This window comes from Callithrix jacchus, chromosome 19 (assembly GCF_049354715.1).
Source record: "Callithrix jacchus isolate 240 chromosome 19, calJac240_pri, whole genome shotgun sequence".
NCBI lineage: Eukaryota > Metazoa > Chordata > Mammalia > Primates > Cebidae > Callithrix > Callithrix jacchus.
The window spans coordinates 35,245,196-35,271,861 of NC_133520.1; the positions used below are offsets into that span (position 1 = coordinate 35,245,196).

The 26,666-nt window shown below is 46.8% G+C and overlaps 2 protein-coding genes across 3 annotated transcripts in view; both read right to left on the reverse strand.

The window, feature by feature from the left end:
* The window catches only part of LOC100895764 (uncharacterized), an 82,261-nt gene extending 81,070 nt beyond the window's left edge, over nucleotides 1–1,191 (reverse strand). Inside the window, exon 1 of the mRNA XM_078356420.1 lies at nucleotides 984–1,191. Within this exon, the coding sequence (XP_078212546.1) occupies nucleotides 984–1,191 (208 nt within the window). The remainder of the gene's footprint in view (nucleotides 1–983) is intronic.
* Nucleotides 1,192–1,388: 197 nt separating this feature from the next.
* Nucleotides 1,389–26,559, reverse strand: CD34 (CD34 molecule). 2 transcript variants are annotated; one of them, XM_054247989.2, is made up of 8 exons: nucleotides 26,393–26,559; nucleotides 15,050–15,235; nucleotides 14,233–14,486; nucleotides 12,461–12,541; nucleotides 4,295–4,451; nucleotides 3,993–4,045; nucleotides 3,525–3,689; nucleotides 1,389–2,965 (listed from the first exon to the last, which is right to left on the reverse strand). In XM_054247989.2, exons 1-8 carry the CDS (start codon nucleotides 26,469–26,471, stop codon nucleotides 2,951–2,953), a joined length of 990 nt encoding a protein of 329 aa, XP_054103964.1. In that variant the 5' UTR covers nucleotides 26,472–26,559; the 3' UTR covers nucleotides 1,389–2,950.
* Nucleotides 26,560–26,666: the final 107 nt, after the last annotated feature.

Sequence of the window (26,666 nt, forward strand, 5' to 3'; positions counted from 1 at the left end):
GTTGAATTAAATGTATCTTTAAAGTCCTCTTCAGTAGTGATGTTCTATAGTTACATGAGGTTTGCGTACAAGAGAAATTGGACTAGAGGGTGGGACAGCCAGGGAGAGAAGCCCAACGTGGAGGTTATTGAGCTGAGGCTGAGCAGTAGCTCAATAGGGCCAGCAGGTGGCGCCATTGCCGTACCAGGATGCTCAGGCCCAGGGAGAGAAAGTTGGATTTTTCCAGAAAACAGGCAAATTCTTCAGCCTTCAGAGGGAACCAGTAGCCCCACCCCACCCGCAACACACACATACCCCTTCCTCCCAAAGCTTACATACACATTGACGGTGACTTGCATTGCAGGCCTGAGGCTGCAGGTGGTTCCAAGACTCAGTTGCCTTTTCTCCTCCTCCCATGTTTCCTAGGAGTTTGAACCCTGTACCTGATGTGCTAGCTGGAATAAACCCTCACGGGATCACACTCAAGGCAAGATGTGCAACTAGATGCAGGCCGGCTGGACTTCCCTACTGATTCCCATCATCCTTTGCTCCAACCCTCAAGGCAGCCATCGCCTTGGAAGGAAGTCTCTGAACCTCAGAGTCCTGGGGAGGAACCTATGGTTAGAGGGGTTGGAGAAAAGCAAGAAGGAGGTGGGGATGGAGGAGTGCTGAAGGGAAAGGTCTGGCTTTGTGGAGATAAGAATGGAAGAATCAACCTTTGTTTGGCCCCAACTGCCTCTACGGCTGTTGACACACTTGGGAGTGTTTCCTGGAGCTCCTCAGCAGTGTCTGGCAGCACTCCCTCGCTCACTTCCTATGAGGGTCTGGTAGGGGTGAGGTGGGGGTTGTTCTGAAAGCTGAGGGGAGGGACATGCTTACAGTTTTTTTTTCTTTTAATTAGGCTGCTGTCTTAATCTTGAAGGCAGAAAGCAGCCCCCTCCCTAAGTTGGCTACCAAATCTCTAAACAACAGTCCCCACATAGTCCTTCACTGTCTGCTCTGACCTGGGGGGCTGGGGAGGGGGATGGCCTGATAATAGAGGGTGCACAGGGCATTGCTCCTTCCCTTTGTTTTGCCAGCAGCGATCAGTATGTTCCTCTTCTCAGAAGGGTGTTCATGAAGGGTACAGCTCCTAAGATCCCAGCACACCACCCTCCATTCTGAAGCTCCCTGGTGCATTCGGGCCTGCCTTTCGATGTTTCCTCTCCCCATGGAGAGTAGTTGGCAGACTTGGCTAAAGGGCCTTAGCCTCCTGGCTGGTGCCTGTGTCTGCTAAGGTGGTCCAACCTCTTCCCTGGCTAGTCACCCCCCCCCCACCCCCCACATCACTGTACAGTCTAGCTAGGTCTAATGGAGGATGCCATTCTTGCACTCAGACATACCCAGCTAAAACAGAGTCATGTAACAGATGTGTTTCAGTATCACTTTAATTGCAGTACTTAAACACGCCACTTTTTATTCAGAAAAAAATATCTCCCCAATCCTCTCTTCTCTGGAAAGTTCTATTTCCAACTGTCATTGAAACCAGGATCCCTGTTCAAACCCTCTGAAAAGAAATCAACAGCAAACAAGGGTCTGGGTCACCCACAGAAGAGGCAGCTGGTGATAAGGGTTAGGAGCTGATGTGGGGCTCTGACCACATGGGGGTGCAGAGCAGTGAAGGGGCTCAGGATGAGGAAGGCAGAGACAGAAAAGCATCTGCTGGGGACTGAGGCCACAGCTCAACCCAGGAGTCGACGGGAGGGAGGAGGAAGCCATGGAGATCAGAGGATAAGGCCAGGACCCAGCCTCAGAGGAAGAGTACAGGGTGAGAGGCTCAGCTCCAAGACCTGGTCCCATGATACTGTCTACTTGGAACCAGAGGGAGAAAAAGGAGCCCAGAAAAAGTTTCTGTGTGGCCCCAGAGAGACTAGGACTGAGCTGTTAGTCCTAAAACTTGGAAGCCCCATTCTAGGCTCCAGCCAGAAAACTGCGAAGGCCTCTGCAAATGGTGGGGAGGGTGGGGGAGCACATGGAGCTCAGTGGAACTTAGAGAACAAGAGAGGAGCTGGAGGCCAAGTCCACAGTGTCTTGGAGGAGGGATAAGAGAAGTGGTTCCGGGCAACACGTTTTTCTGGTTATATAATTACAAGAGAGCAGGTGCAAAGGGTTACTTTGGTTTCCCCAAAGTAGAGAAAGAAAATATAAGGAAGAAACAGTAAAAATCAAAGCTTCTTGGGAGAACATTGTAGCCCAGAAAAGCCCATCTTTCCCCTGGGAGGTTCCTGTAATGAGGCAGAGAGGAGGAGGGAAGGGGAAGGGGTCATGTGTGAGTGCTGCAAGGCCATCGATCATTCCTGGGGCTTCTCTGGACCTTGGCTTTCCCCCATCACACGGTTACCCAAAGAAGACCAGAGTCTGGCTCCAGGGAGCCAAATGTGTAAAGGGCAGGAGTTTACCTGCTCTTCCCCAGGGTGTAGGGCCCCAAGAACAGCCTCTGAGGTGTATGCAGTGGGGAAGGGTTGGGTGTAAGGGATGTCACCTCCAGCCTGGAGGCAGCACATGGTCAGATGCAGAGAGGGGCACTCTCCCGGACACTGCCCAGCCTTGCCCCACCTAGCCGAGTCACAATTCGGTATCAGCCACCACGTGTTGTCTTGCTGAATGGCCGTTTCTGGAGGTGGCCTGGCCGGTCCCGTTTTCCTGAGCCCCTCGGTTCACAGTGGCCTTTCCCTGAGCCTCAGGGGAGGTCCCAGGTCCTGAGCTATAGCCCTGGCCTCCACCGCTCTCCGAGTAATAAGGGTCTTCGCCCTAGACAGTGTATAAATAAAGTAGCATTATCCGGTAAGCAGGGGTGTGAGACACTGGATAGGGGAGGGGCCCAAATAGGAAGTGGGGGCAGGGGGTGGGAGGAGGGACAGGGGGAGGTGGGAGGGAGGATCGGAGGGAGGGTGCAGCTGCATGTGCAGACTCCTTTCTTCCTGAAGAGTGGTCAGGGTTCCAGCTCCTAGAGGAGAAAGGACATAGGCGAGGCACCACACCACGCCATGGCATGGCAGCAGCCAGCTCCCGCTAGGAAATGGGCAGTCCCGAGAAGGGTGGGATGACCTCCCCAGGGTAGGGGACAGGCCAGAGGCCAAGAGTCAGACCTCAGCCTTGTCCTCCCTCATCCAGAATAGCAAAAGGAGATTCTCCTTCTGTGTGTCTACTTTTGAGCAAAGGGGCACCCACTGGACATTTAACATGGTTGCAAATACAGTGTGGCTGACTTAGCCTGTTCTGGTGGCACCAAACTGAACTGTCCCAGAAAACATAGTGAATAGATGACATGGATCGTCTGCTAGCACACCGAGTAGGTGGGCTGGCACCATTACTGTCCCCTCCCCAATTTGCTCCATAATATTTTGAATTTTCCACTGATACTATATGTGCACACATGCATATCTTTTTGTAAGCCCACAGAAGGGCTTTTTCTGGTATTTCCCCTCCTGCTCCATGACATCCACTGAACTCCCCGGAAACCCACTATCTTCCTCATTTCCTTTGCCCTGGTTCCCAGAACTGACCAGTCTTTCTCCTGTGGGGCTCCAGCTGCGGCGATTCATCAGGAAATAGCCTGTGATGCCCAAGACGGCCAGCAGGATTCCTGCAGTGACCAGCGCGATCAGAGTCTTTCGGGAATAACTCTGGTGGCTTGCAACATCTTCCACTGTGAAACCAAGGATCCCCAGCTTGAAAAGAAACAGGAAAGATATAGCCTGTCACTTGCCAAAGGCGGAGCCCAGCCCATTCTAGCCCCCTGTGTGTGACTCAACAGTGCACAGATGCTTGAGGTCGTTGACCTCAGGCATTTTTGAAATGGGATTTGAGACATCTCTTAGTTGAGCCACACTGCACCATTTCTGGTTCAAGACTAGAAAGGAGAAGACTCAGAGAAGGATGGTAGGTAGAACTGAAGAAGATAATGACTCCCCCACTGACTCCAGGGAGCTCCCCTGGATTCCCTCTGTGACCCATCATCTCAGAGAACTTACCTTTCTCAGGTCAGACTGGTGCTTTTTCATAAGTTGGAGTTTGCTGGAAATTTCTAGAATTAGAAACAGAGGTTGCTAAATCTAGAAGGGAAATCAGCTTATCCTGCTCCACCCTCCCATGTTATTCTAGAACATGCTGTAATGGCCAAGGTCCATCTTGGGAGGGCCTCTCCCAAAATCAGCCAAGCTCTTTTCTCCAGCACCTGTGGTCTCTCTGGATCTGAGATGTCCCATCTCCACTCAGGATTCTCTAACCTCAGCCCTACTCCTTCCCAGTTTCCCCAGGCAGAGGTGCACCTTACCTGTTCTGTTGGCCGAGACGAGCAGCAGGCACTGAGGCCTCACCTCAGACTGGGCAAGGAGCAGGGAGCACACCCGGGCCCCAGCCTCAGCCTCAGCCTTCTCCTCCCCACACAGCACTTGGCCCAGGTCCTTTCCCTTGGCCTCCCTAAACTCCACCTGGGAAGACAGAGAAAAATGAAGAGCGAGAGATGAAATTACTGCTCTACCCTAAATTGCACCCAGAGTCTCAGGCAGTAATTCTAATTCAAGCCACACTCTTACCCCATCCACAAGAAGGATTCTTCTTTCTAAAATTCCAATGGAAAAAAAAAAAATACTGCTAACTGTGCATGTGCCACAACATTATTTTTTCTTATTGGAAAAAACCTAAATAATCTCCTAGGACCAAAATACATATCTACTAGTATCTAAGATGTCAGAGAACAAACTTAAAAAAATGGTCTCATTGAAGCATTGCCTGCTTCTACATATGCAAATTAAACTCAGAAGAAATGGCCAACAACAGAAAATAGTAATGATGCAATAATAACTAAAGGAAAATCTTCTGCTTCAAGATTACAGCAGTCCCCAGTGATGGAAGAAAAGCCACGGGAGGTGAGGAGTAGAGAACAAATAATACACATTCGGTGGAAATCTCAGTGGCCTCCTCCCTCTTACTACCTAAAGGAGCCTCCTGAAGCACATTGCTCAAACTGAAATGGCCTTTTTGTCTGGTCTTTCATCCCCCCTTTTCCATTAAAAGCATGGAGCTCAGTTTTAATGAAGTTCATAGATTTTTCTCCAGGTTGCTTGCTTAACTGGTCTACCAGACCCAGGAACTCGGACTTGGAAGAAAAGATCTGATAATTCTTCAACAGTGAGTCAGAATTTATTCCAGCAGCCTCCAGAGGGACCTCCCCTGCACAGGAAAGGAATCGAAACTAAGACTTTCTTTTCAGTCCGGATGGCAGATGGCAGAGAAGGAAATGCCTGAACAGCCCTGACAACTTTCCTGTTAGGGAAAAACTGCTGGGGTGGCGTGTGACCATCATCAGAACCGGGCCTCCGAGGAGGAGAAAGCTTCCTGTTTGCGGGCAAGGCTGCTGCTTGCAACAAGGCCCCCGGGTCCTCCCAGTTGGAATGGAGCCTGGGTATTTTCCCACTGCTGTGACCCAAGGCAGGAAAACCCAGGCTCCTTTGCTCCTACACAAAGAAAAGTCAAGATTGGCCTCAGGACCCAGCTGGAATTTGAAGCAGCTGAGGGAAAATAACTGGGCTTGGATGAGGCCAGGAGAGTGTAGTTAGCCAAACTCCAGGTCACAGAGACACGAGCCCAACTGGAGCCTCGAAAAATCCCCGGGAAACATGGCTACAGAGAAATGAGTTCTCAGGCCGCTGCTGCTTCCTCCCTCAGGAAAAAGAGCAATTCTGCAGGTCTTCCAGTAAATCCTTGGATAGACACTCTGCCTTTGGAAACATTCGTTTTTCTGAACAGCATTTGCTCTAAGTAGCCTGGATGCCACACCGAACCGATCGACAGTCTCCACCTCTCTAAATCCGGTTGTCTCAGGGGAACCTTACATGGCTTCCCCTTGAGTACCCACACTCCCTAGCATCACGAGTCTGGATAAGGAGCAGGAAGGTTCTTGTCTAGATGACTCTGGGCTTCTGGTGTCTCCAGTTGAAATAAGTCTGCTTCCCGAGAGAGGCAGGGGACAGGGCTCCTGCAGGTCATAAACTCGCCAAACCAAATGTCACCTTCCTCCACCTGCCGAGTGCAAGAAGCTACACCTTGACAATTTGTCAAGCCCTGAATATAGGACACTGTGGGAAATCCTCTGTGCATGTGTTATGTATGTGTGTGTTGTATTCATGGGTCATATGTAGTGGGGGTGGGGATTGGGAGGTATCTATGAATTCCACCTGGTCAAAGCTTTCAGTTAGCATGTACGGCAATTAAAATAACAGATGTCAATCAGGCGTGGCAACTCATGCCTGTAATCCTAGCACTTTGGGAGGCAGAGATGGACAGGTTAGATGAGGCCAGGAGTTCGAGACCAGCCTGGCCAACATGGTGAAACTCCGTCTCTATTAAAAAATGTAAAAATTAGCTGGCCATGGTGGTGGGCATCTGTAATCCCATCTACTCAAGAGGCTGACATATGAGAATCACTTGAACCCAGGAGACAGAAGTTGCAGTGAATCGAGATCACGTCACTGCACTCTATACTCCAGCCCGGGCAACAGAGCAAGACGGTGTCTCCAAAAAAAAAAAAAAGTGTTCAATGTCGTGTTGAGAATCTAGTGGGCACTAGATAAATGATAGCTGTTACTATCATTATTAATAATAGCAATACCTTCTGTAACATATCACCTAGAGTCCACATATTGATCATATTCTGCCTATTGTTATTGCCGTTTTTGTCTGACTAGACTGCAAGACTCCCACGTGTGTGGGGAGTACTCCCAAGTTGCGGAGGGTGTACATTATAGCATTTACAACCCAGACTGCACAAACCATAGCAGCAAACCAACAGCAGAACTCAGGGAATTGTTGTTCAACTTAACATCCCAACCAGTTGGCCTCCACACAGGGTCCCTCCGCCCCTTGCACAGTTTCTTGGACTAGATTCAAGGGAATAATAGCGGCCAGCCTCCCACTCTGGAATCCGACTGCATCAGTGAATTGTGTTTGGGCCCCAAGAGGAACAGGTGGATCCTGAACAAAGCACAGTGCTTCTCCGGATGCTTGGAATAAACATCCTTCCCCAAGAGGCTGTGGGCAAACATCACCGGAGAGTGGGCAGGAGGAAGACACAACCTCACCACTTTGTTCATGAAAATCATATTTACAAGTTCCTAACCTCATCGGCTCATGCATGTTTCTTTGCAAATGTAATAAACCCACCTAGCCCCTCTGAGTAGCATTCTCGAAGTTTGCAAAGACATCAAGCATTGGGATGGGGATGGGGATTGGGGGGCGGAGGAGGGACGGGTATTTTTCTAATGACCTTTAAGGTATTTTCCAACCCTGAGATGCTAGGATCAATCATCTCCCCCCGCCATCACCCATTTTAAAATCATTTTATCTATTTTGGTGTGAGTTTGACAATGCAAGTGAAAACCCTATTTTCACATAGGAACTGGGATAATGAAGGGACCTGTTTCAAGTCACCTAACAAGTGGGCAGCTAACCAAGGATGAGAAGTGAGATCGTCTCCAGATTGCAGGCTCTTTCCAGTAGACACAGGTTGTCATAAATCCTTCATCTGTAACTTACATTTTCTGCATGGAAACTGACCTTTAGTGGATGCTGGGGGCAGCCTGCCTCAGATGAAGTCAATGTGAATAAGGATAAAGTGAGCTAGCTGAGTAATTACAAACTCTGCATGTAAACAGATGTGGTACTAAAGATAGGTAGTTTTTTTTTTTTTTTTTTTTTCTGAGATGGAGTTTTGCTCTGTCACCTAGGTGGGAGTGCAGTAGTGTGATCTAGGCTCCCTGCAACCTCTGCCTCCCAGGTTCAAGTGATTCTTCTACCTTAGCCTCCCAAGTAGCTGGGGCTACAGGGATGCACCACCATGCCCGGCTAATTTTTATATTTTTAGTAAAGTGGGGGTTTTACCATATTGGCCAGGCTGGTCTCAAAGCCCTCACCTAGTGACCTGCTCACCTCAGCCTCCCAAAGTGCTGGGATAATAGGTGTGAGCCACTGCACCTGGTCAGGTAGTTCTAAAGAACAAATTTGCAGGTAAAGGACTTGACTAGACTTTTCCCCAAAGAAGAGCTACAGGTGGTCAATAGACACACTAAAGAGGCTCAACATCACTAACCATCAGGAAACTGTGAATCAAAACTGCCATGAGATACCACTTCATACCCATTAGGATGGCTGCTATTTCAAAAACCCAGAAAATACCATGTGTTGATGAGGATGAGAAGGAATTGGAACCCTTGTACACTGCTGGTGGGAATGTAAAATGGTGTGGCTACTATGAAAAACAGTCTTATGGTTCCTCAAAAATTCAAAAATAGAATTACCATGTGGCCCAGCCATTTCACTTTTGGATAAGTTCCCAAAAGGACTCAAATCAGGGTGCGAAGGAGATCTCTATACACTCGTGTTCAAAGCAGTGTTATTCACATCGGCCCAAAGGGGAAAAAACCCAAGTGTCCATCAATGGGAGAATAAAGAAACAAAATAAGGTTTACACATACAATGGAATATTACTCAGCCTTAAAAAGGTAGGAAATTCTGACCTGTGCTACGGCATAGACGGATCTTAAAATCATTACGCTGAGTGAAATTGGCCAGTCACATCAAGACAGACACTGTGATTCTACTCATATGAGGTACCTAGAGTAGCCAAATTCATAGGAGCAGAAAGTAGAATGGCAGTTGCCAGGGTCTGGAAAGAGCAGGGAGTTGTTTCATGGGTACACAATTTCAGTTTTGGAAGATGCAGAAAGTTCTAGAGATTGGTTGTACAATAATGTGAACATACTTACTGCTATTCAACGGTACCCTTAAAAGTGGTTAAGGTAATAACTTATGTGTGTTTTGCCACAATGGGTGTAGCATAAAAGTATAAAGTAATCTTACATTTTGGAAACTATTTGGGGAACCACAACCACAAAAACGTAACTAAGCTGACACTGCTGCCGGGAGCATGAAAGTTAGACTTGGGAAGACACGTCCCGCTGAGGAGGGTGCCGAGATGTGGCAACAGGTGTTTGAGATGAGAGTGGTGTCACCTTCCCTTCCCCTGGCTGCCTAGCGGTGATGTCTCGGGAGCAAATGGAAAGTGTGAGGTAGACATGTCTGCCGGAGTCACGTACAGAAGACACACCTACAGAACCCACATCGGGAGAGCTAACATATTGGTACTCACTAGAGCTAACATATCTGCACTCACACAGTGCAGAATGAGGGTGTGGATAGCGGAGACTCATGCACACATATTCCTGTTATGGGTATATACTAGATGCAGGAGCATACTAACATACATAAGTAGTCAAGGATGTGATGCTCAGGGAAACCAAATCCTTCCTGCTCTTCACGAGGATATTAGGTACGTAGGGGCTGAGGCTCCTAGCATTACAACCAGTATCTTAGGGCCTTTTGACACCAAAAGTACAAATGCAACCTAAGGAAAATTAGGAGGCCCTGCAGAACTCACAGCCTTTGGAACAGACTGTTGATCAGAAAAGCAGGGAGGAGGGCCCAAAAAAAGGGCATCTTGGACACAATCAGGAGCTGTGGCTAAACATTTTGGAACAGAATAGCTGGCTGAGGATAAATTACCTGGGGGAGTAGGAGGCGGCACTGCCGCGTGCAGGCTGGGGATGAGGAGCCCTCAGGAAGAAAGGGATCGGCATTGGTGGAAAGACCACAGCAATAAAAGTACCACATATGAGCTGCCACGGAGTTGCTTCTTGAAGGGGCAGTGTGCATGGAAGTCTTTAGCACAGGAACTGGAGGGGAGCTGCTCTCTTTCCACATCCCCACTCACAGATCCTACCTCACTCTTAGGGGAACATGCAGAGATTGTCTCAGCCGTGGCACGAAATAGGCCAGACAGCAAAGACCATGGCAGAGTTAAGAGGAATTATTTCTAAAAGCTCAGTAAGTTTCTGGCACCCTTCTCGTACAGTGACCCAAGTTTACGTGTGAACTTTGAAGAGCAACAGAGAGCCAAAGGCTTTGCAGTTAATCTAAATTCCAGGCACAAAGAATTAGCATTCTGGCACCTACCTTTGTGATACACAGAAAAAATAAATGCTCCACCAAGTTGATAGAGGGAATAAAAAGATGGTCATTTTCCATGGCTACAATTAGCAAAGAACGTGACAATTCTTTTTTCTAATGAGTTGAGTTAAAATTCAGCATCAGAAACACGCTGCATATTACTTGCACATTGTATGTCCACATTTAAGTTAACTAGTTTGCAGACTGCATTTACTCATTCCATTCTGCACACTCATGTCTTCACTATTTCTGTTGTTTTTAGATGTCCTAAGTTAAATTCTTTCGGGTATAAGTTTTACAAATTTGTAAGTCAGGGAGACCGAACTGATGGTTGTAGTAAAACTACGCAGTTAGAACGCGCAAAGTAAGTCACGTATGCCCTCTGCAGACGGTGACCTTTCCAGTCTCTACATGCCAGCACATCACGCTACGGAGTTAGAACGTGCAAAGTAAGTCACGTATGCCCTCTGCAGACAGTGACCTTTCCAGTCTCTACATGCCAGCACATCACGCTACGCAGTTAGAACGCGCAAAGTAAGTCATGTATGCCCTCTGCAGACGGTGACCTTTCCAGTCTCTACATGCCAGCACATCACGCTACGGAGTTAGAACGCGCAAAGTAAGTCACGTATGCCCTCTGCAGACGGTGACCTTTCCAGTCTCTACATGCCAGCACATCACGCTACGGAGTTAGAACGCGCAAAGTAAGTCACGTATGCCCTCGGCAGACGGTGACCTTTCCAGTCTCTACATGCCAGCACATCACGTATGTGTTTCCCCTAAATGGATCCCCCACTCATAAGAAAATGTTTTCTTCTGCAAGTAAATACAACTCTTTCTATCACCTCATCCTTCCTCTAGAGCTGAGTTACTGGTAGGAAATTAGATTCACTGAAACAAAGCAAGGTCTGCCAGAATCATTTAAAATAACACAATGCCCTGTACATTCTTTCCAATGCAGTAACACGTGAAACTGAAACAAGAGGCGTAACTACTAAACACAAGGAGAAAAACAAGATACTGTTGTAGATAACAAGGTAACTTACCTTAAAACTGAAAGGAATCAACTAAACAGCTCCTAGACTCAGGCAAGTTCAAGAAACTGGCCAAACCCAAAATAATTACCCAAAATTCCATTAACTTTCTAACGTATTGGTGACAATTAATTTGAATATATTCAAATTGGGAAATTGAATATATTCAAATTGGGAAATTGAATATATTCAAATTGGGACATCTATGTGATAACTAAGCCTAAGAAATCCATCAAATCTAGAGAAAAAATAAAGCTAAAGAAACAAGATGCTGAGAGACACACACAAAAAAATTAGAAAAAATAAAGAAATGTCAGAGCAGTTACAATTCAAATTTTAAAGCATTTTTTTGCATTCTTTTCTAAAAGAAAAATATACTTTACATTTTTTACAGTGTAATAAAAAAAGACCTGCCCTGCCTGACTGGATATGAAAAGTACTGTAGTAAAAATGTACAATAATTTTGAAAATTTAAAATAGGCAAACATATAGACAAACTGAACGAATAAAAGATGTCTCAAGAGTATGCCCTGAGGCATATACAAACTTGATATAAGCTGCTGGGCACGGTGGCTCACGCCTGTAATCCCAGCACTTTGGGAGACCAAGGTGGGCAGATCACGAGGCCAGGAGGTCGTGGAGTTTGAGACCAGCCTGGCCAACATGGTGAAACCCCGTCTCTACTAAAAATACAAACAAACAAACAAAATTAGCTGGGCGTGGTGGCGGGCGCCTGCAATCCCAGGTACTCCGGAGGCTGAGGCAGGTGAATCTCTTGAACCCGGGAGGTGGAGGTTGCATTGAGCCAAGACCACACTACTGCACTCCATCCTGGGCAACAGAGTGAAACTCTGTCTCAAAAAAACAAAACAAAAAGCCAAAACCTGAATATAAGCTAAAGGAAACATCCCATACAACAAAAGAGGGAGTCATTCAATAAATAATGTTAGGAAAAATGGTTAGAGCAAAATAAATTCTGTGTGGATTAAAGAGTTACGTGTAAATATTTAATCATAACAAACAAAATGATCAAGGAACTGAAGTTTTAAGTGACTAGTTTATATCTGGTGAATGAGAAGGACTTTCTCAACCAAAAACCAACTTACATCTGACTCTCTCTGATTTGAAAGAACTAGAGAGGAGGGGAAAATAAAAATAGTACTATAAAGGAGAAGAGGAATAGAGCAAAATTTATTAATAATGAAAACTGTTTTTGCCTTTTTTGCCCACCAGATGGGGCCTCTTACTCCCCAAACAGAAAGCTCAGTATAAAAAGCAGGCTGACCAGGCTGAACTCCGCAGACCCCTACCCAAATCCAGTCTTATCCAAGAAGTTTTAAGGATGTTAAGAAGGGATTGAGGAAGGGGACAGGAGGAAGAGGTTGGGTTGGGGGTTGACTTACACAGCTGGAGGTCTCATTTTGCTCCAGGCAGATGCCCTGAGGCAATTTCACTTCTTTGATGCCTGAACACGTGATTTCTGTCTGTATTAAAATAAAAACAATAACAAAACCCAAGTAAGTAAACCAGCACCTTTACTCCTCATTTCTTTCCCAACTTTTTCCAGTTTGCTTTCTGTGAGGTGCTCTTTTAGGAGGTTTTTGTTTTTGTTTTTGAGACAGAGTTTCACTCTTGTTACCCAGGCTGGAGTGCAATGGCGCCATCTCGGCTCACCGCAACCTCCGCCTCCTGGGTTCAGGCAATTCTCCTGCCTCAGCCTTCTGAGTAGCTGGGATTACAGGCACGCGCCACCATGCCCAGCTAATTTTTTGTATTTTTAATAGAGATGGGGTTTCACCACGTTGACCAGGATGGTCTCGATCTCTTGACGTCGTGATCCACCCGCCTCAGCCTCCCAAAGTGCTGGGATTACAGGCGTGAGCCACCGCGCCCGGCCCCTTCTTTTGGGAGGTTTTAAGGAAAAGGAAATTTAAAATGTGTCAGGGGACTAGAGATTTCTAATAGTCATACTCTCTTTTATTTTAGTTGTATCCTCATCAGATGACAAAACTTTTCTTACTAGCCTGGGCTTATGGCAAGTAGCTATTTGTAATCCTGGTAAACATTGGCTTAGATGGTGCAGGAATGTGAGAGGGGACAATCTTTTCCCATTTAGGCTGTTTTCTCTCCAGTCAACCACAAACTTGCAGGAAGGCCATACAGGCAAACAGGGATAATGGGGTGGACCAGAAGACGCACATAGTGCCCTTCTGGCCTCCAGGACTCGTCAGATTCCCATTTTGGCCTTTTTTTTTTTTTTTTCTTTTGATGGAGTCTCGCCCAGGTTGGAGTACAGTGGTGTGATCTTGGCTCACTGCAAACTCTCTGCTTCCCAGGTTCAAGTGATTCTCCTGCCTCAGCCTCCCTAGTAGCTAAGACTACAGTGCATGACCACACCCAGGTAATTTTTGTATTTTTTGGTAGAGACGGGGTTTTGCCATGTTGCCCAGGCTGGTTTCGAACTCTGGACCTTACTTAAGTGATCCACCCACCTCAGCCTCCCAAAGTGTTGGGATTATAGGCATGAGGCACCATGCCCATCCCTGGCTCCTTTGAAAACAAAAAGCAGGCAGATCCCTTGGGCATATCTCATGGCTGAGGCTGTCATATTTTCTGTCCTGCATGCTGAAAGCTGTTGACAGCCATAGGCCCTAAGGCTGAGAGGGCCAGGCTGAGCCCACCATCCCTGGTTTGCCCAGTTCCTGCCATTGGCAGTGCCCACCTTCACTGCCTCTCTATACCTGGCACACCCACCAAACCCTCTCGTGTAGAGGAAGTGTTATTTGTCCTAATCATCTTGGGAGAAGCAGCCCCAGTCAATGAACAATAGATTCCAAATATTCCCAAAGGGAAATGGTGCCCTGGTCAAAGTCCCACCGATAGGAACTAGAAAGAACCAGAGGAATGGATGGATCTCTGAGAATCCCGTTGACTCTCTACTCCCTAAAATGTAATACCCAAAGCCCAGGTGGGCCTTACTACCTACCTAACTGTATCTCTTTCCCCCTCTTTCTACTTCTCCCAGCAATATTTACACTGTATATTTCCATGCTGATTCCCACATGACCAAATCCCCCTGGGAGGGATGAGGAAAGAGGTGGAGGGAAAGAGACAGTTTGCCTGCATACATATGAAATGAGGGGCAATCTGCCATTTTTGGCCCAAATTCACCCACCTTGATGATTCTTGGGATAGGAAAAGATGATGTATAGGGTTCAGTGGGAGATGTCGCAAGGCTAGTGCTACTGGCTGAAAGGTCTGAAGCATTTCCAGGTGACAGGCTGGTCTTCAGGCTTGTCTCTGGAGTTGAAAAGTTGGCTGGGGTGGTGAATGCTGTGGTGATTACAGAGGTCCGTGACTGAACAGAAGAGTTTGTAGTTCCATAAACTGGGGTGATGACAGAGGTAGATGTGGAATTGACTGCAGTTTCTGGAAGAGACCAAAACATGGGTGTGCGTGTGCTCATACATACACACAGTCACAACACAGAAAGGGGAGTTTGGGGAGTTAACAGTTAGTTCGTGTCGCATCCCTGACCAAACTCATTTCAAGCTGCTGGAACCAGAGCTGGAATCCAGAATGTATTAGAGGTACCCTGAAACTGAAATAGATGCTGGTCTACCTTAGAGAAGCCAAAGACCCCCCCAGTTTGGAGCTGTACATACCTTCTTTCCTTTAGAAGAGATTGGACATCTCTATGGAGTCATCTGATCCTTATTTTATCACTAAGCTGAACTCAGCATGAGAGAAGGGGTATGAAGGCATTACTGATTGGGATCAGCTGCCAAGACGTGGGCCTGAGAAAACTGTCACTGAAGGAAGAATTATCTGGAACTTCCTTCTGGGTGCCCTAAGCATGATACTCAAAGCATTAATACCAGGGGCTTGTATAAGTTCCTCTGTGGTGAGGGGAGCCGCCTGAAAACACCCTAAATACTTCACCCAAGCATCAGCAGCACCTCTCTGGGACATGATACGAATGCTCTTTTTACCTGTGATGGCTGATGGGCCCTCAGTGCCATTCTGAGACACAGGGTACTGGCTGGTAACTCCAAGGGTAGTAGGTATTGCAGTTTCTTGGTTGGATACATTTGTAGAAACGGTTGAAAATATTCCCAGGGTAGATGACTGTGGGGTAATAGTAACGTTGTCGTTGTCAGGACTCGTGAATCCGGAGGCTACAGGGAAACGAGGAAGAAGAAGAATCAGAACCTAAAGATATCAGCCTTGTGATAGCACCTGATGCAATTTCCTGACTTCAGGTAGAATCTGTCTAGAACATTCCCTGCTGCCTCTGGCAATGAGGCAGCAACAAGAACACACTCCTGGACAATAGACTAATTTCCCACTACCAGATTTGCCCTGAGGGCATAGGAAAGGAAAGATTTATATGCATACAAATGCTTTATAGAGTATTATTTATAGGAGGGAAACGCTGTGAGCAATTAAATGAATTACAGTAGGATAAGTGATACATGCTCTTAATATACCATAATCGTTACATCATCATATACACGATCATTAGAAAGAAAAAATTATAAAAACTGTAGCAACATGGAAATATGAGGCAATGTTCATAATATGTTTAGTTACATACTAAAATATAAAATTACACCTACATAAATATTGCAAAGATCTAAAATGTGAAAAAGGTCATGCTTCTTTTTCCTTTTCACTGTATCCTCTTTTTTGGTCACTCTCCATCCGGTATACTGTCTCTTGGAATAATCACTAGACTCACACTGTCTCTATGCAATCCCCTTAAAAATCTATTCTTCTTGGCCAGGCACAGTGGCTCACGCCTGTAATCCCAGCACTTTGGAAAGCTGAGGTTGGCAGATCACTTAAGGTCAGGAGTTTGAGACCAGCTGCCTCTACTAAAAATACAAAAATTAGCCTGGCATGGTGGCAGGTGCCTGTAATCCCAGCTACTCCAGAGGCTGAGGCAGGAGAATCACTTGAACCCAGGAGGTGGAGGTTGCAGTGAGCCTAGATCATGCCATTGCACTCTAGCCTGGGCGACAGAGCAAGACTCCATCTCAAAAAACAACAAAAACAGTAACAAGAAAATCTATGCTTCTTAGACTTCCCTATTTCCAAATTCCCCTCATCCTTTTGCTCATGGTCTTCAAACCCATTCACCTTTCCTTTTGTTTAGGATGCTCTGACCTCGGAGTTCAGCTAATCAACCAGAGAACACAAGGCCTGGTTTCTCAATAATGTAGTGGGAAGGTAGACAACTTAGTTCTGGCTCTGCCAATAACTAATTATGTAATTTAATGCATGTAAGTATCTCAGTTCTTTTACCTCTTAAGTAAGGGTCTTTTCTGGCTATCTTACACGGATTACTGGGAGAATCAATGAGATAACAAACGCTAAATTATTGTAGTATAATGTTCTGGATTTCATTATTCTCAGAAGATCTTCATGAGTGTCCTTACACATCTCTTCCACATATTCTAGGATACATCATTTTTCTTTTTTTTAAGACAGGGTCTGGCTCCATCACCACTGTGCCCAGGCTGGAATGCAGTGGTGAGATCATAACTCACTGTAACCTTAAACTCTGGCCTCAAGTGATCCTCCTGCCTTGGTCTCCCAAAGCTCTGTGATTACAGGTGTGACCCTCCATGCCCAGTCATTACCATCCTTAGACACAGGAAGGAGAAGCTTCCTGCCAGAACCCTGTGCCTCTGAGGGCTCACACCCTGTCCTGCTTCCTGTGAGGACCAATCAGGATGTACCCTCTCTTCTGGATCATACTGTGGGGACCAGAAGTCCTAGCACTTCTTGCTTAAATGGCACTTTGCTCACATCCACGGCGGGGCTCTTCTCCCATTCCATCCTGCTAAGGGGAGCTGCAGCATGAGGGCATATACCCCCAAGGCCCAGTGGTGGCCAAATGATGATGGCTTGCGGGCAGAAGAGTTAGTGCTTAGAGCTTAAGCACATGGGTAGGGTGTCCAAGGCACACATGCCATTCCCCTGCAGTGTGAGCTGGAGTCAGGATAGGAAGCAGAAAAGGGGAGTGGGCTGGGCCAGGAACCATCTTTTCCTATCACTGAATTCCAAGTATATGAGCGTCCCAAATTCAAACCTGGCTTTCCAGGCACTCATGAAGGTAAGAAGATAGAAGATACTTTATCAGTTAGTTGGCCTGGCTTATAACTTTGAAATGTTTAGAAACACAGTATATAGGTCCCTATTGTACTCTTGCCCTGCGCTTTGTAAATGTTAAGGGTGAACTTGGTGTCCAGAGTTCACACCAGAAGTTCTATCTTCAAGGAAGCTCCTGATGGTCCCAGGCCTTCCTGAAGTTTGTGTCTAAATGCTCCTGATTGGGATCGGGATCTGTATTTTTCAGCAATGTGCAGGTAAACAGCAAGGTAGAATGACATCTCTTGTTTTCCTCAGGATGGAGGGAAGTTAGACTTTTTGCTTCATGGCCATCAACTTGGGGCCAAGAATGCTTTTCCTAAAGGTGATGACTTTTTAGGAAAGATATAAAGCTCTCATATCACTTCCTTCTGCAACCTGCCACAAGTAGATTGCTATTAATGGCGAGTGCAGCAATTATGTCTTACTATGATGTGTCAGGTAAGCAGTGTGAAGAAGGATGTCACTATCTCCATCCTAGAGATGGAGAACCTGAATCACCAAGGTATTGCCCAAAGGAAGACCACAGTTTGTGAAGGGAAGCAGCAATGCAATACTGAGGTTTAGAAGACTCTTGAGTAAATGCAGCAAGGAGGTTTGGCTGGGGCTAAACTGTCAAAAATCTGAATTCATCTCCCACATCTCCAGAGAAAGAAGGACGGGCTCCCATCTGGCTTGAACAGGAGGTGAGTTGATGAAAATAAAACGGATGCAGAAGTCCACCAGGCTTCGTTCCTGTTTAGATGGGACCCTCTCACCAGTCTGACTTTAAGGTCAGATTCAGCTGAATTCGTCGAAAGAGGCAGGATTCAGACACTGAATTATAGGATCACCCTCTCAAGGCACCACTCCAAGACTCCTCATCTTGCCTGCCCTTTCCCTCTTCTCCCGCAGTGTGCCGATTCCTGGGAATCCCATCTGGTTCACCCTGGCCCAGCCCTTTTCTATCTCCAGAGGAAGCTGGGCCTGACTGAGATGATGTCATGCTTTTGAACCCCTCCCCCGAAGGGCCTCCTTCACCCAGACAAATACTTTTGAACTTTTCCAGATGTGGAGTGAGACCTGCTGTTAGTTCTGAGGACAGAGGTGCTTGTTCCAGAAGAGCAAAGCAACTCTGAACCCAGGCCAGCTACTGACCCACTGGGGCCAGGATCCCAGCTGCAGCAACCCCTCCACCTATCACCAGGGCAAGTACCGTGGAATAAGTAGTGGGATCCACCTGTAAATGAGAAGGGGACCCCAATTTCAGAGCCAGGGCTCTGAGCCCAGGGTGAGCAGAACACCCTCTGAGACACCAGGCGGACAGGACATGTGGGAGGGCAGAAAGGCAAAATGGAGTGATCAGGAATGCCTGAGGTGGTGCAGAGCAAGGGGACATGTTGGCCAGGGGCCTGGAGCCAATCCTGGCATAAATGCTGTGGCACAGGGGGTTGAGTGCATCTCTTAGGCTCACAGTTTCTAGAGCCCTGGAGGAACGACATTTATGAGAGTCAAGACTGACCACAGATCCCTTTTTATCCTGTCCTCCCACACACATCCATGGCATTAAGCCATCAAACACTGACCTTTCTTTATGTGACCTTCTGACTCTCAACTCTGTAGGGGGGTTAGCAGGAGCCTACCAGTCAGTGAGAGCTTGTCAGATCCTAAGAGACAATTGATGAAACCTCCGCTCCCTCCTTTTCATCCTAGATGGGAGGAACAGCCCCTACCCGCAAGGCTACAAGAATTATAGTACAGTTTAAAGTTGAATAAAAAGCTCTCTTCCGTGATTTACTTCTCAGTCAATCCTTATGAACTGTGTCTCCTTAGGGACTCCATTTGACCTTTAGTTACCCTATTTGATATCAGCTCATGAACTTCGAGCAAGGGGGGAGAGAAGCTCTCAAGAAATTAGCAAAATGAGGATTCTAAGAAGCTAAATAGATGTCACAAAATTCATGTAGTAAAAATCATGCATTGAACTTTCAGGTACTTCTTCAGAGGCAATTATTCTTGTTTTATACATAATTCTAATAGGCCTGGTTACCTGATATCCCAGCTAATGTTGAAACGTAGGAAGAGCCTATTAGAAGCAAATAATAAGGAGAAGCAACAGCTGAAAACTAAGAAACAAAAATAAATGAAAAGCAGACACAAGTATCAAAACTCACACCAGTTTCCTGGAATCATTTATGGTAGGTGTAAATAGATCAGCTGTATCTACCTTATAAGCATCGATGATGTCATTGACTTGCAACATAGCCACATTGTTTTCGTGACACATCTGAGTCATACAATCCTTTTTGGAGAGTATTCTAAGAAAGCAAAGACATGTGCAATACGTTCTGAAAATATTTCTACCTGTTGTTAGTAAACTGAAGACTCTTTTGGTCTTTAATATGAGTTTGCAAATCCTCAAGAGATCCAGAAAGCCCTGCTACCTAAAATAACTAAATCCCCGTACTTGAAGAGACTATTTTCTTATACTTGGTCTTGCCTTTCACAGCCCTCCTTAGTTTTAGTTTTTCCCTGGTCCTGTTTCCTGATCTCCTAGCCTACCAGTCTTATTTTGTCCATCCTTTCATATTCTAGCACCTGGATCAAGAGGATTATCTTGAAGGAGTTCCTGGGAATCTTAGTCCATAGAGTTACAGAACCAGGATGAAGGGACATGCCAGCCTCTGCCAGGAAGTAGGTTGTTGGGAGCCCCAGGCTGTGTTGCCAGGAAGGCAGTATAGCCTAGAGACAAAGAGTTCAGGCTCTGAGGCCAGACACAGCACCCATTCAAAGGCTTCTTTACCATGTTTTAGCTGTGTGGTTTGGACAGTTACTTCAACTCTGTAAACCTCACCTGTAAAACAGATGAAAGTAGTCCCTATGTCTCAGCTGTTTCGAGAAGCAAAGGAGTTAAGAAGTGGAAGCAGTTATCCAGTCCCATAAAAGCTCAAGAAACAGTGGATATCGTTGATTTTAGGCCCCTTCTTTCTGCTTCTCGGAGGGCAGACACTTATCTCTATGAATCATCTGCCACAAAAATCATATATGGTGCTTCCTCAGGATACATCTAACTATCACCTCAGTCAGAATGCAAATTTCTTAAGTGTTGGAGCCATTCTTATTTTTATGTGTTTTGCTTCTGGTGCTTAGCACAATCCTTGGGGTTTAGAAAAAGCAATCGGATTGAAAGACAACTGCAGCAGGTGTGTTCCTACCAGTTACCTCTAGCCACAGTGGTCTCTCTCTGATGTTATATTTTAAGGGGGAATTAATTAAATTGGGAGTGTTCATGTGAAGATAACCAGGATTAGAAGAGTTCTAGAAACCAAGTATATTGTTGAGGGTCTAGTGTTATTTCATCTAGATTGGGGTCGGCAAACTGTGGCCGGTGAACCTAACCTGACCCACAGGCTGTTTTTGTATGGTCAGTCAGTAAAGATTGGCTTTTACATTTTTTTTTTCTCGAGAAGGAGTCTTGCTCTGTCGCCCAGGCTAGAGTGCAGCAGCGCAACCTTGGCTCACTGCAACTGCTGCCTCCCAGGTTCAAGCCATTCTCCTGCCTCAGCCTCCTGAATAGCTGGGATTTGCAGGGGTGTGCCACCATGCCCAGCTAACTTTTGTATTTTTAGTAGAGATGGGGTTTAGCCATGTTGGTTAGGCTGGTCTCAAACTCCGGACCTCAGGTGATCTGCCTGCCTCAGCCTCCCAAAGTGCTGGGATTACAGGCATGAGCCACCACATCTGGCCAGCTTTTGCATTTCTTTTTTTTTTTGAGATGTAGTTTTGCTGTTGTTACCCAGACTGGAGTGCGATGGCATGATCTCGGCTCACCGCAACCTCTGCCTTCTGGGTTCAAGCAATTCTCCTGCCTCAGCCTCCCGAGTAGCTGGGACTACAGCTGCGCACCTCCATGCCCAGCTAATTTTTGTATTTTTAGTAGAGACAGCATTTCACCTTGTTGACCAGGATGGTCTCGATCTCTTGACCTCGTGATCCACCCGCCTCGGCCTCCCAAAGTGCTGGGATTACAGGTGTGAGCCACCGTGCCCGCCCGGCTTTTGCATTTCTAGAGTGTCGTAAGATAAGACAAAGTGGAACATGCATCAGAAACCACATATGGCCCCTAAAGCCTAAAATATTTACTCTCTGGCCCTTTACAGAAAAAGTTTGCTCACCTCTGATATGGAAAAAAAGAATTTGGGGAGGAAGGATAAATAACTTAATCTTTAAGATTCATGTTATTTATACCAGTTTAGCACCCCTAATCTGAAAATCAGAAATCCTAAAATACTCCAAAATACAAAACTTTTTGAGCGCCAACATGACACCACAAGTGGAAAATTCCACACCTGACCACATGTGACAGGTCACAGTCAAAACTTTGTTCCATGCACAAATGTATTAAAAATATTATCTAAAATTATCTTCAGGCTATGTGTACAAGGTATATATGAAACACAAATTCCATGCTTAGACTTGGGTCCCATTCCTAAGATATCTCATTATGTCTATGTAAATATTCCGAAATCTGAAAAAATCTGAAATCTGAAACACTTTTTGTCCTAAGCATTTTGGATAAGGGATACTTAACCTGTATATTCATTCTCATTTTTCTGCAGCACTGGTGATGTGCAAAGGATCTCTCTCCGTGCTGTGGAGAGTATAAAATAAGAGTGGGATCTCTCCTCCATCAGGTGTTAGTGTCATTGTCATTTAAATCAATCCCTCAAGGTGTTTATAATCTAGTAGGGCCCACTAGAAAGGTCCTTAGGTATTATCATGAAGGACCAGATTAAATCTGTGCCAGCCCAAAGAATAGAATTAGAACGAATGATTAGAAGTTATGGGAAGGCCAATTTCACTGCAATCCAAGGAAAAAAGTTAAAATGATGTAGCTACTTATAAGAATGAAATAAGCCACTTTCGGAGATCAGTCAGCAATCTATGCTTCTTACAAACATTCAGGAAGCATCTGCATTAGGGGGGGCCCTTCCAACTCCGAGGCCTACCATGAATTAGAGTCATTTTAGACTAGAACAAAGGACTGAGCTGATGCCTTCTTAAGCTTCAAAGGCTAAACTGAGGTGTGAGCATATATAAACCAAGGGTCTGTGGCCTGAGGGCTCCCAGTGTACTGATATTTCCATTTTATATTCAAATAGCTTGGCTGGGTGTGCTGGCTCATGCCTGTAATCCCAGCACTTAAGAAGCCAAGGCAAGTGGATCACCTGAGGTCAGGAGTTCAAGACCAGCCTGACCAACATGGAGAAACCCCCACCTCTACTAAAAACACAAAAATTAGCCAGGCATGGTGGTGCATGCCTGCAATCCCAGCTACTCAGGAGGCTGAGGCAGGAGAATAGCTTGAACCTGGGAGGCGGAGGTTGCAGTGAGCTGGGATCATGTCATTGCACTCCAGCCTGAGCAACAAGAGCGAAACTTCATCTCAAAAAATGAACAAACAAAAAAAACAACATGTTTTGGATCTCATCCAGTTACTGTGGAACCCTGATTATCTTGAGCCTCTGGAGTTCATTTCTCCCTGTCGCCTCTTCCTCCATTTTCCCAGCACCACATATCCCTGGGTTGTGGCACCATGGCTCAATGGCTCCCTGTCCTCATTAGTACACCACTTCACCATAAGCTAGCCAAGCACTCAGCCACTAACAAAGGCTAGTGTGTGTAGCCAATACTTACTGACAGGTTGAGAGCATGGAATGAGATTACAGGGCAGCCCAGAGGAGACAATGGCATAACCTTGAAATATTAGACATTACTGTGCTAATGTAGAAAAAAAAATTCCTCCTAGGTCTTTTCCATCCTCCACCCATCACTGTCCAGGCACCCCTCCCTTTATATGCTCTTCCTGGACTCTGGAGTCCTTTGAGCCTTGTGTCTGTTGGGCCCACCCAAACATGAGGCTTCACTTTATGTTAGCATGCTCAGCAATTCAGCCTCCAGCCTGCCTTTGCTCATCCAGGGTGGTCCTGGGTTCTAGGCTTTGTCACCCAAAGACCCCTTAAGACATTTTCTTAAATCAGCTGCCTACAGATGCCACACCTCTCTAAGAAGTATCAGTTTAGATTTTATTTTTCCAAATCAGGAAGAAGCCTACTTCCCAATTAAGCCCGGAGGCCTTTTCCGTTGCATCTGAAGGGAAGTGATTCATTCCCTGATGGGCTCTGAGAACACAGGTACTAGGAAGTATACCTCTGTGTGCATCCCTATTTGTCTGTCTCTCCATCTTTCCAACATGCATGCATCTCTCTCCTTAGCACAAAGTCCAGCTCTGGGACTCAAAGTCAAAGATAATATGTTTTCATTTATTAGCTAAGGAGGGAAGAGAATGTTCTCATTAGAGAAGTCAAAGCCCAGAAAAATACGGAATTCTCACAGCCCTGGCGACTGTGAGAATTTTCTTTTGGAGGGTGGTGTGGTGTTCTTTTTCCATATCTTCACATTTTTAGTTCTCCACATTGCAAGCCATTTAGTTAGATCAACCAAAGTCAGTGAGAGGGGGAGGCCCAAGCACCCTGAGGGTGGAGTTGGGTAAACATCCAGTCCCGAAAGTAAATGCAGGCCCTCCAGCTCAGGGTCTACAGGAAATCAGGCAATGAGACCAACTGTAAGAAGCAGAATTTGTTCCTCATTTTTATTTGTTTTTGTAGGACTCTGAAGCTGAGTTTATCTGCTGCAGTTTGGCACTTCTTGCCATGAGCTTTTTGAGACAAAGATTGCAAAGGAAGGAGATGAGGACAAGGGAATGAGGAGGCCCAGGAGGTGGAGCCAAAGGGATAAGAAAAAGAGGCCCAAGGCCCCTGCGTGTTTTATCAGCCTAACAGGAATGCTGCTGAAGACATGTATCTGCAAAGGTGATGCCAGCTGGATTGGGTCTACAAGCGAGGAGCACTGGGGACCACTGAATTAGTCAGAGGTCCCCATGGCTGCTCCTCCTTGGTCGCCATATGGCAGAGATTCAAAGGGTGGAGTCGTCTCCCCTCTGGAAAATATCCGATAAAATTCTTTTCTCTCTTTTTTTTCCCCTCTTACATGTAGCCCCAGACAGGATATGGGTGTGGGGTCAGCAGGCACGAAGGACCCAAAGGAAGACGAGGAATGTGACAGGAAGGGCCTGGGGGTGTTGTTAGAGTGAGGGGAGGGACAGGCCTTGGAAAGCTTAGAGGAAATAGAAACCCTGAGCCTGACAAAGGGGTTCCCTAATTACCTGAAAGGCTTCCTGTTCCAGCCAGTGCACTGGCAGTGCTGCCTGGAGACCCCTTAGCCCCTCACCCTGACTCTGGTCTGTGATCTACCCCACCTCCAAAAAAGACAGCCCACTTCTGGTTAGCTGAAGTGCCTATGCACATGCTACCTTCTCAAAGGGACAGAAAAAAGACCTTCCCAGAACAAGCTCTTTGTTGGGGTAAATGATGAGAAAACAAACCACAGAAATCCCCTCCACCCTAAATTTTACAATAATCATAGCATTTCTGCAATGGCTCTATGGCAGCATTTCACGGTACACTCAGTCATCTCATTTATCCCACAATGTATCCCAGGACAGAAAATGACTCCTAGTATTAACAAAACAAAATAATCAAGCAAAAACCCTAGAAAGCTCTGGGGGAAGGCGTAAAGCTACAATTGGCTCAAGTAGTCTGGCAAGGTTGAGAATAGGGCCCTATTCCCCATCCATCCCCACCCAAAGCTGGGATATAGAATTCTCAGCATGTCAGCCCAAAGTTGTACAGAGGTTGTGTTGCTCCCCTGACCCCAACCTCTGCAGGCTAAGGCGAGACTGACAACGACCAGCTGAGGAAATAAGAAGAGGGTGGACCTCACTCGGCTGAGGACCAGGTCATCGCAAGCTGTGTAGCCAAAGGAGAGTAGAGCATCTGATTGGAATCTGCACCATTGGCCAACTCACCCCTGTTGTGAAGGCCTAGTCTAGCACCCACTCTAGGGTTTCGAAACCTCAGAGACAGCTTTTCCCTGCTCCAAAGTTCATGTCCAGGACTGCCAAACAGGGCAACCCAAAACCTCACCCAGAGCTTCTTCCAGCCCAGGGGCAGCTCTCCCCAACTGGGCAGACCCAAAGGGGAACAACAGAGAAGACTGGGAGGAAAGAGGTCTAGTCCAGGTCACTCTGCAGGACCGTAGTGGATGGCCTTTAGGATGTAGTGAGAGTATAGAATTGGGAGCCCATGAGTGCTGCAAGAGGGAGAGCAATGTACAAAGTCTCAAACCTTCCAAGTGCAAAGAGATGAGGTGGAGAATGTCATTCCCCAAGGAAAGCAATCAAGTATAAATATTTACTGGGTGCCTTTTCTTTTTTTTAACTAACGTGAAGCAAGACCTTAAGAAGTAAGAGTATGTGTAGGTGAGTAGGGGGAGTGTTCTAACCCATCCACTAGCTTTAGAACTTGGAGTGGGGGCAGAGGAAGAAAACTCTAAAAGATGACATTTTAAGTTTGTGCAGGGGTGAGGGTTTGTGGTAAGGCGAGCGAGGCTGGGTGCAGAGCAAATTCTGTCTACCTCTACCTCCTCCACGGTAGGGTTGCTGAAGTGGGACTGCAAGCTCAGCTTCCCAATCTTAAATGCAAGGCTTTGTTTGATTGGTTTTGTTTTTCTTTTCGCGGACTGTTCATTCCGAACTCCCCTGGCCTGAGACCTGGAGCCTCACCCCTGATTCGCTCCCCTCGAATTCCTTAACGTCCACTTCTGGTTCCCCCAGTCCCAGTGCAAGGTGGGCACCCCGGCCCCTTCCCAGCAGTCCGCTCCGGATCTCTGCTTTCTGAATCAACCAAGAGCCACAAAACTTTCCTGCTTCTCTCCTCCGCGGTCCGGTTCTTGCTGCAACTTCGCACTCAGCACTTCTGGCAACCAGAAGAGACCCTGGCATCTCCAAAGCGCTTTATCTCAGTCCATTGGAGCCAGTTGTGTTGACCGGTTCGCACCTCGGCTAACGCACACCCGCGAGGCGGTGGCCATCCCTTCCCCTCCTACCCCTTTCGGCTCCCAGGTGAGGCGCTGGCCCCAGCGGGAGCAGCCATGGGCGTCAGTGCGTGGGTTGGGCAGGGGTCCCTTCCCTCTGCGCAACTCTGCTCTGCCGTTCAGCCTCTCAGAGAGCCTCGGAGAGCATCCACCCTCCCAGCGGCGAAACCAAGCGGCCGCGGCGCGCAGGCGGTACTCATACTCACGCAGCAAACTCAGCAAGCAGAGCGCGGTCCAGCCCCGCGGCATCCCGGGCCCCGCGTGCGCGCCCCTGCGGACCAGCATCCTTCTCGTGCCGCTCCCAGGGAGACGCACCAAGTGGAAGACGCTGCTTGGCGTGGCCAGGACGCGGTCCTCCTGCCCCCTCCGCCCTGGAGAGGGGTGGGGGATTCTTGCTTTTTCTCTCTCTTCTCTCCTCCCCTTTAGTCTTGGCAAGGCAGCCCCTCTCCTTGGCTGCTACTAACTTGAGCTCCCCTGGTT

Coding starts and splice junctions, on each gene's coding strand:
- CD34 (XM_054247989.2), bottom strand. CDS start 26,471: ATGCTGGTCCGCAGGGGCGCGCACGCGGGGCCCGGGATGCCGCGGGGC. Junction 4,452..12,460: donor AAAATGAGACCTCCAGCTGT/GTAAGTCAACCC, acceptor CTGTCTTCCCAG/GTGGAGTTTAGGGAGGCCAA. Junction 3,690..3,992: donor ACCAGTCTGACCTGAGAAAG/GTAAGTTCTCTG, acceptor TTTCTTTTCAAG/CTGGGGATCCTTGGTTTCAC.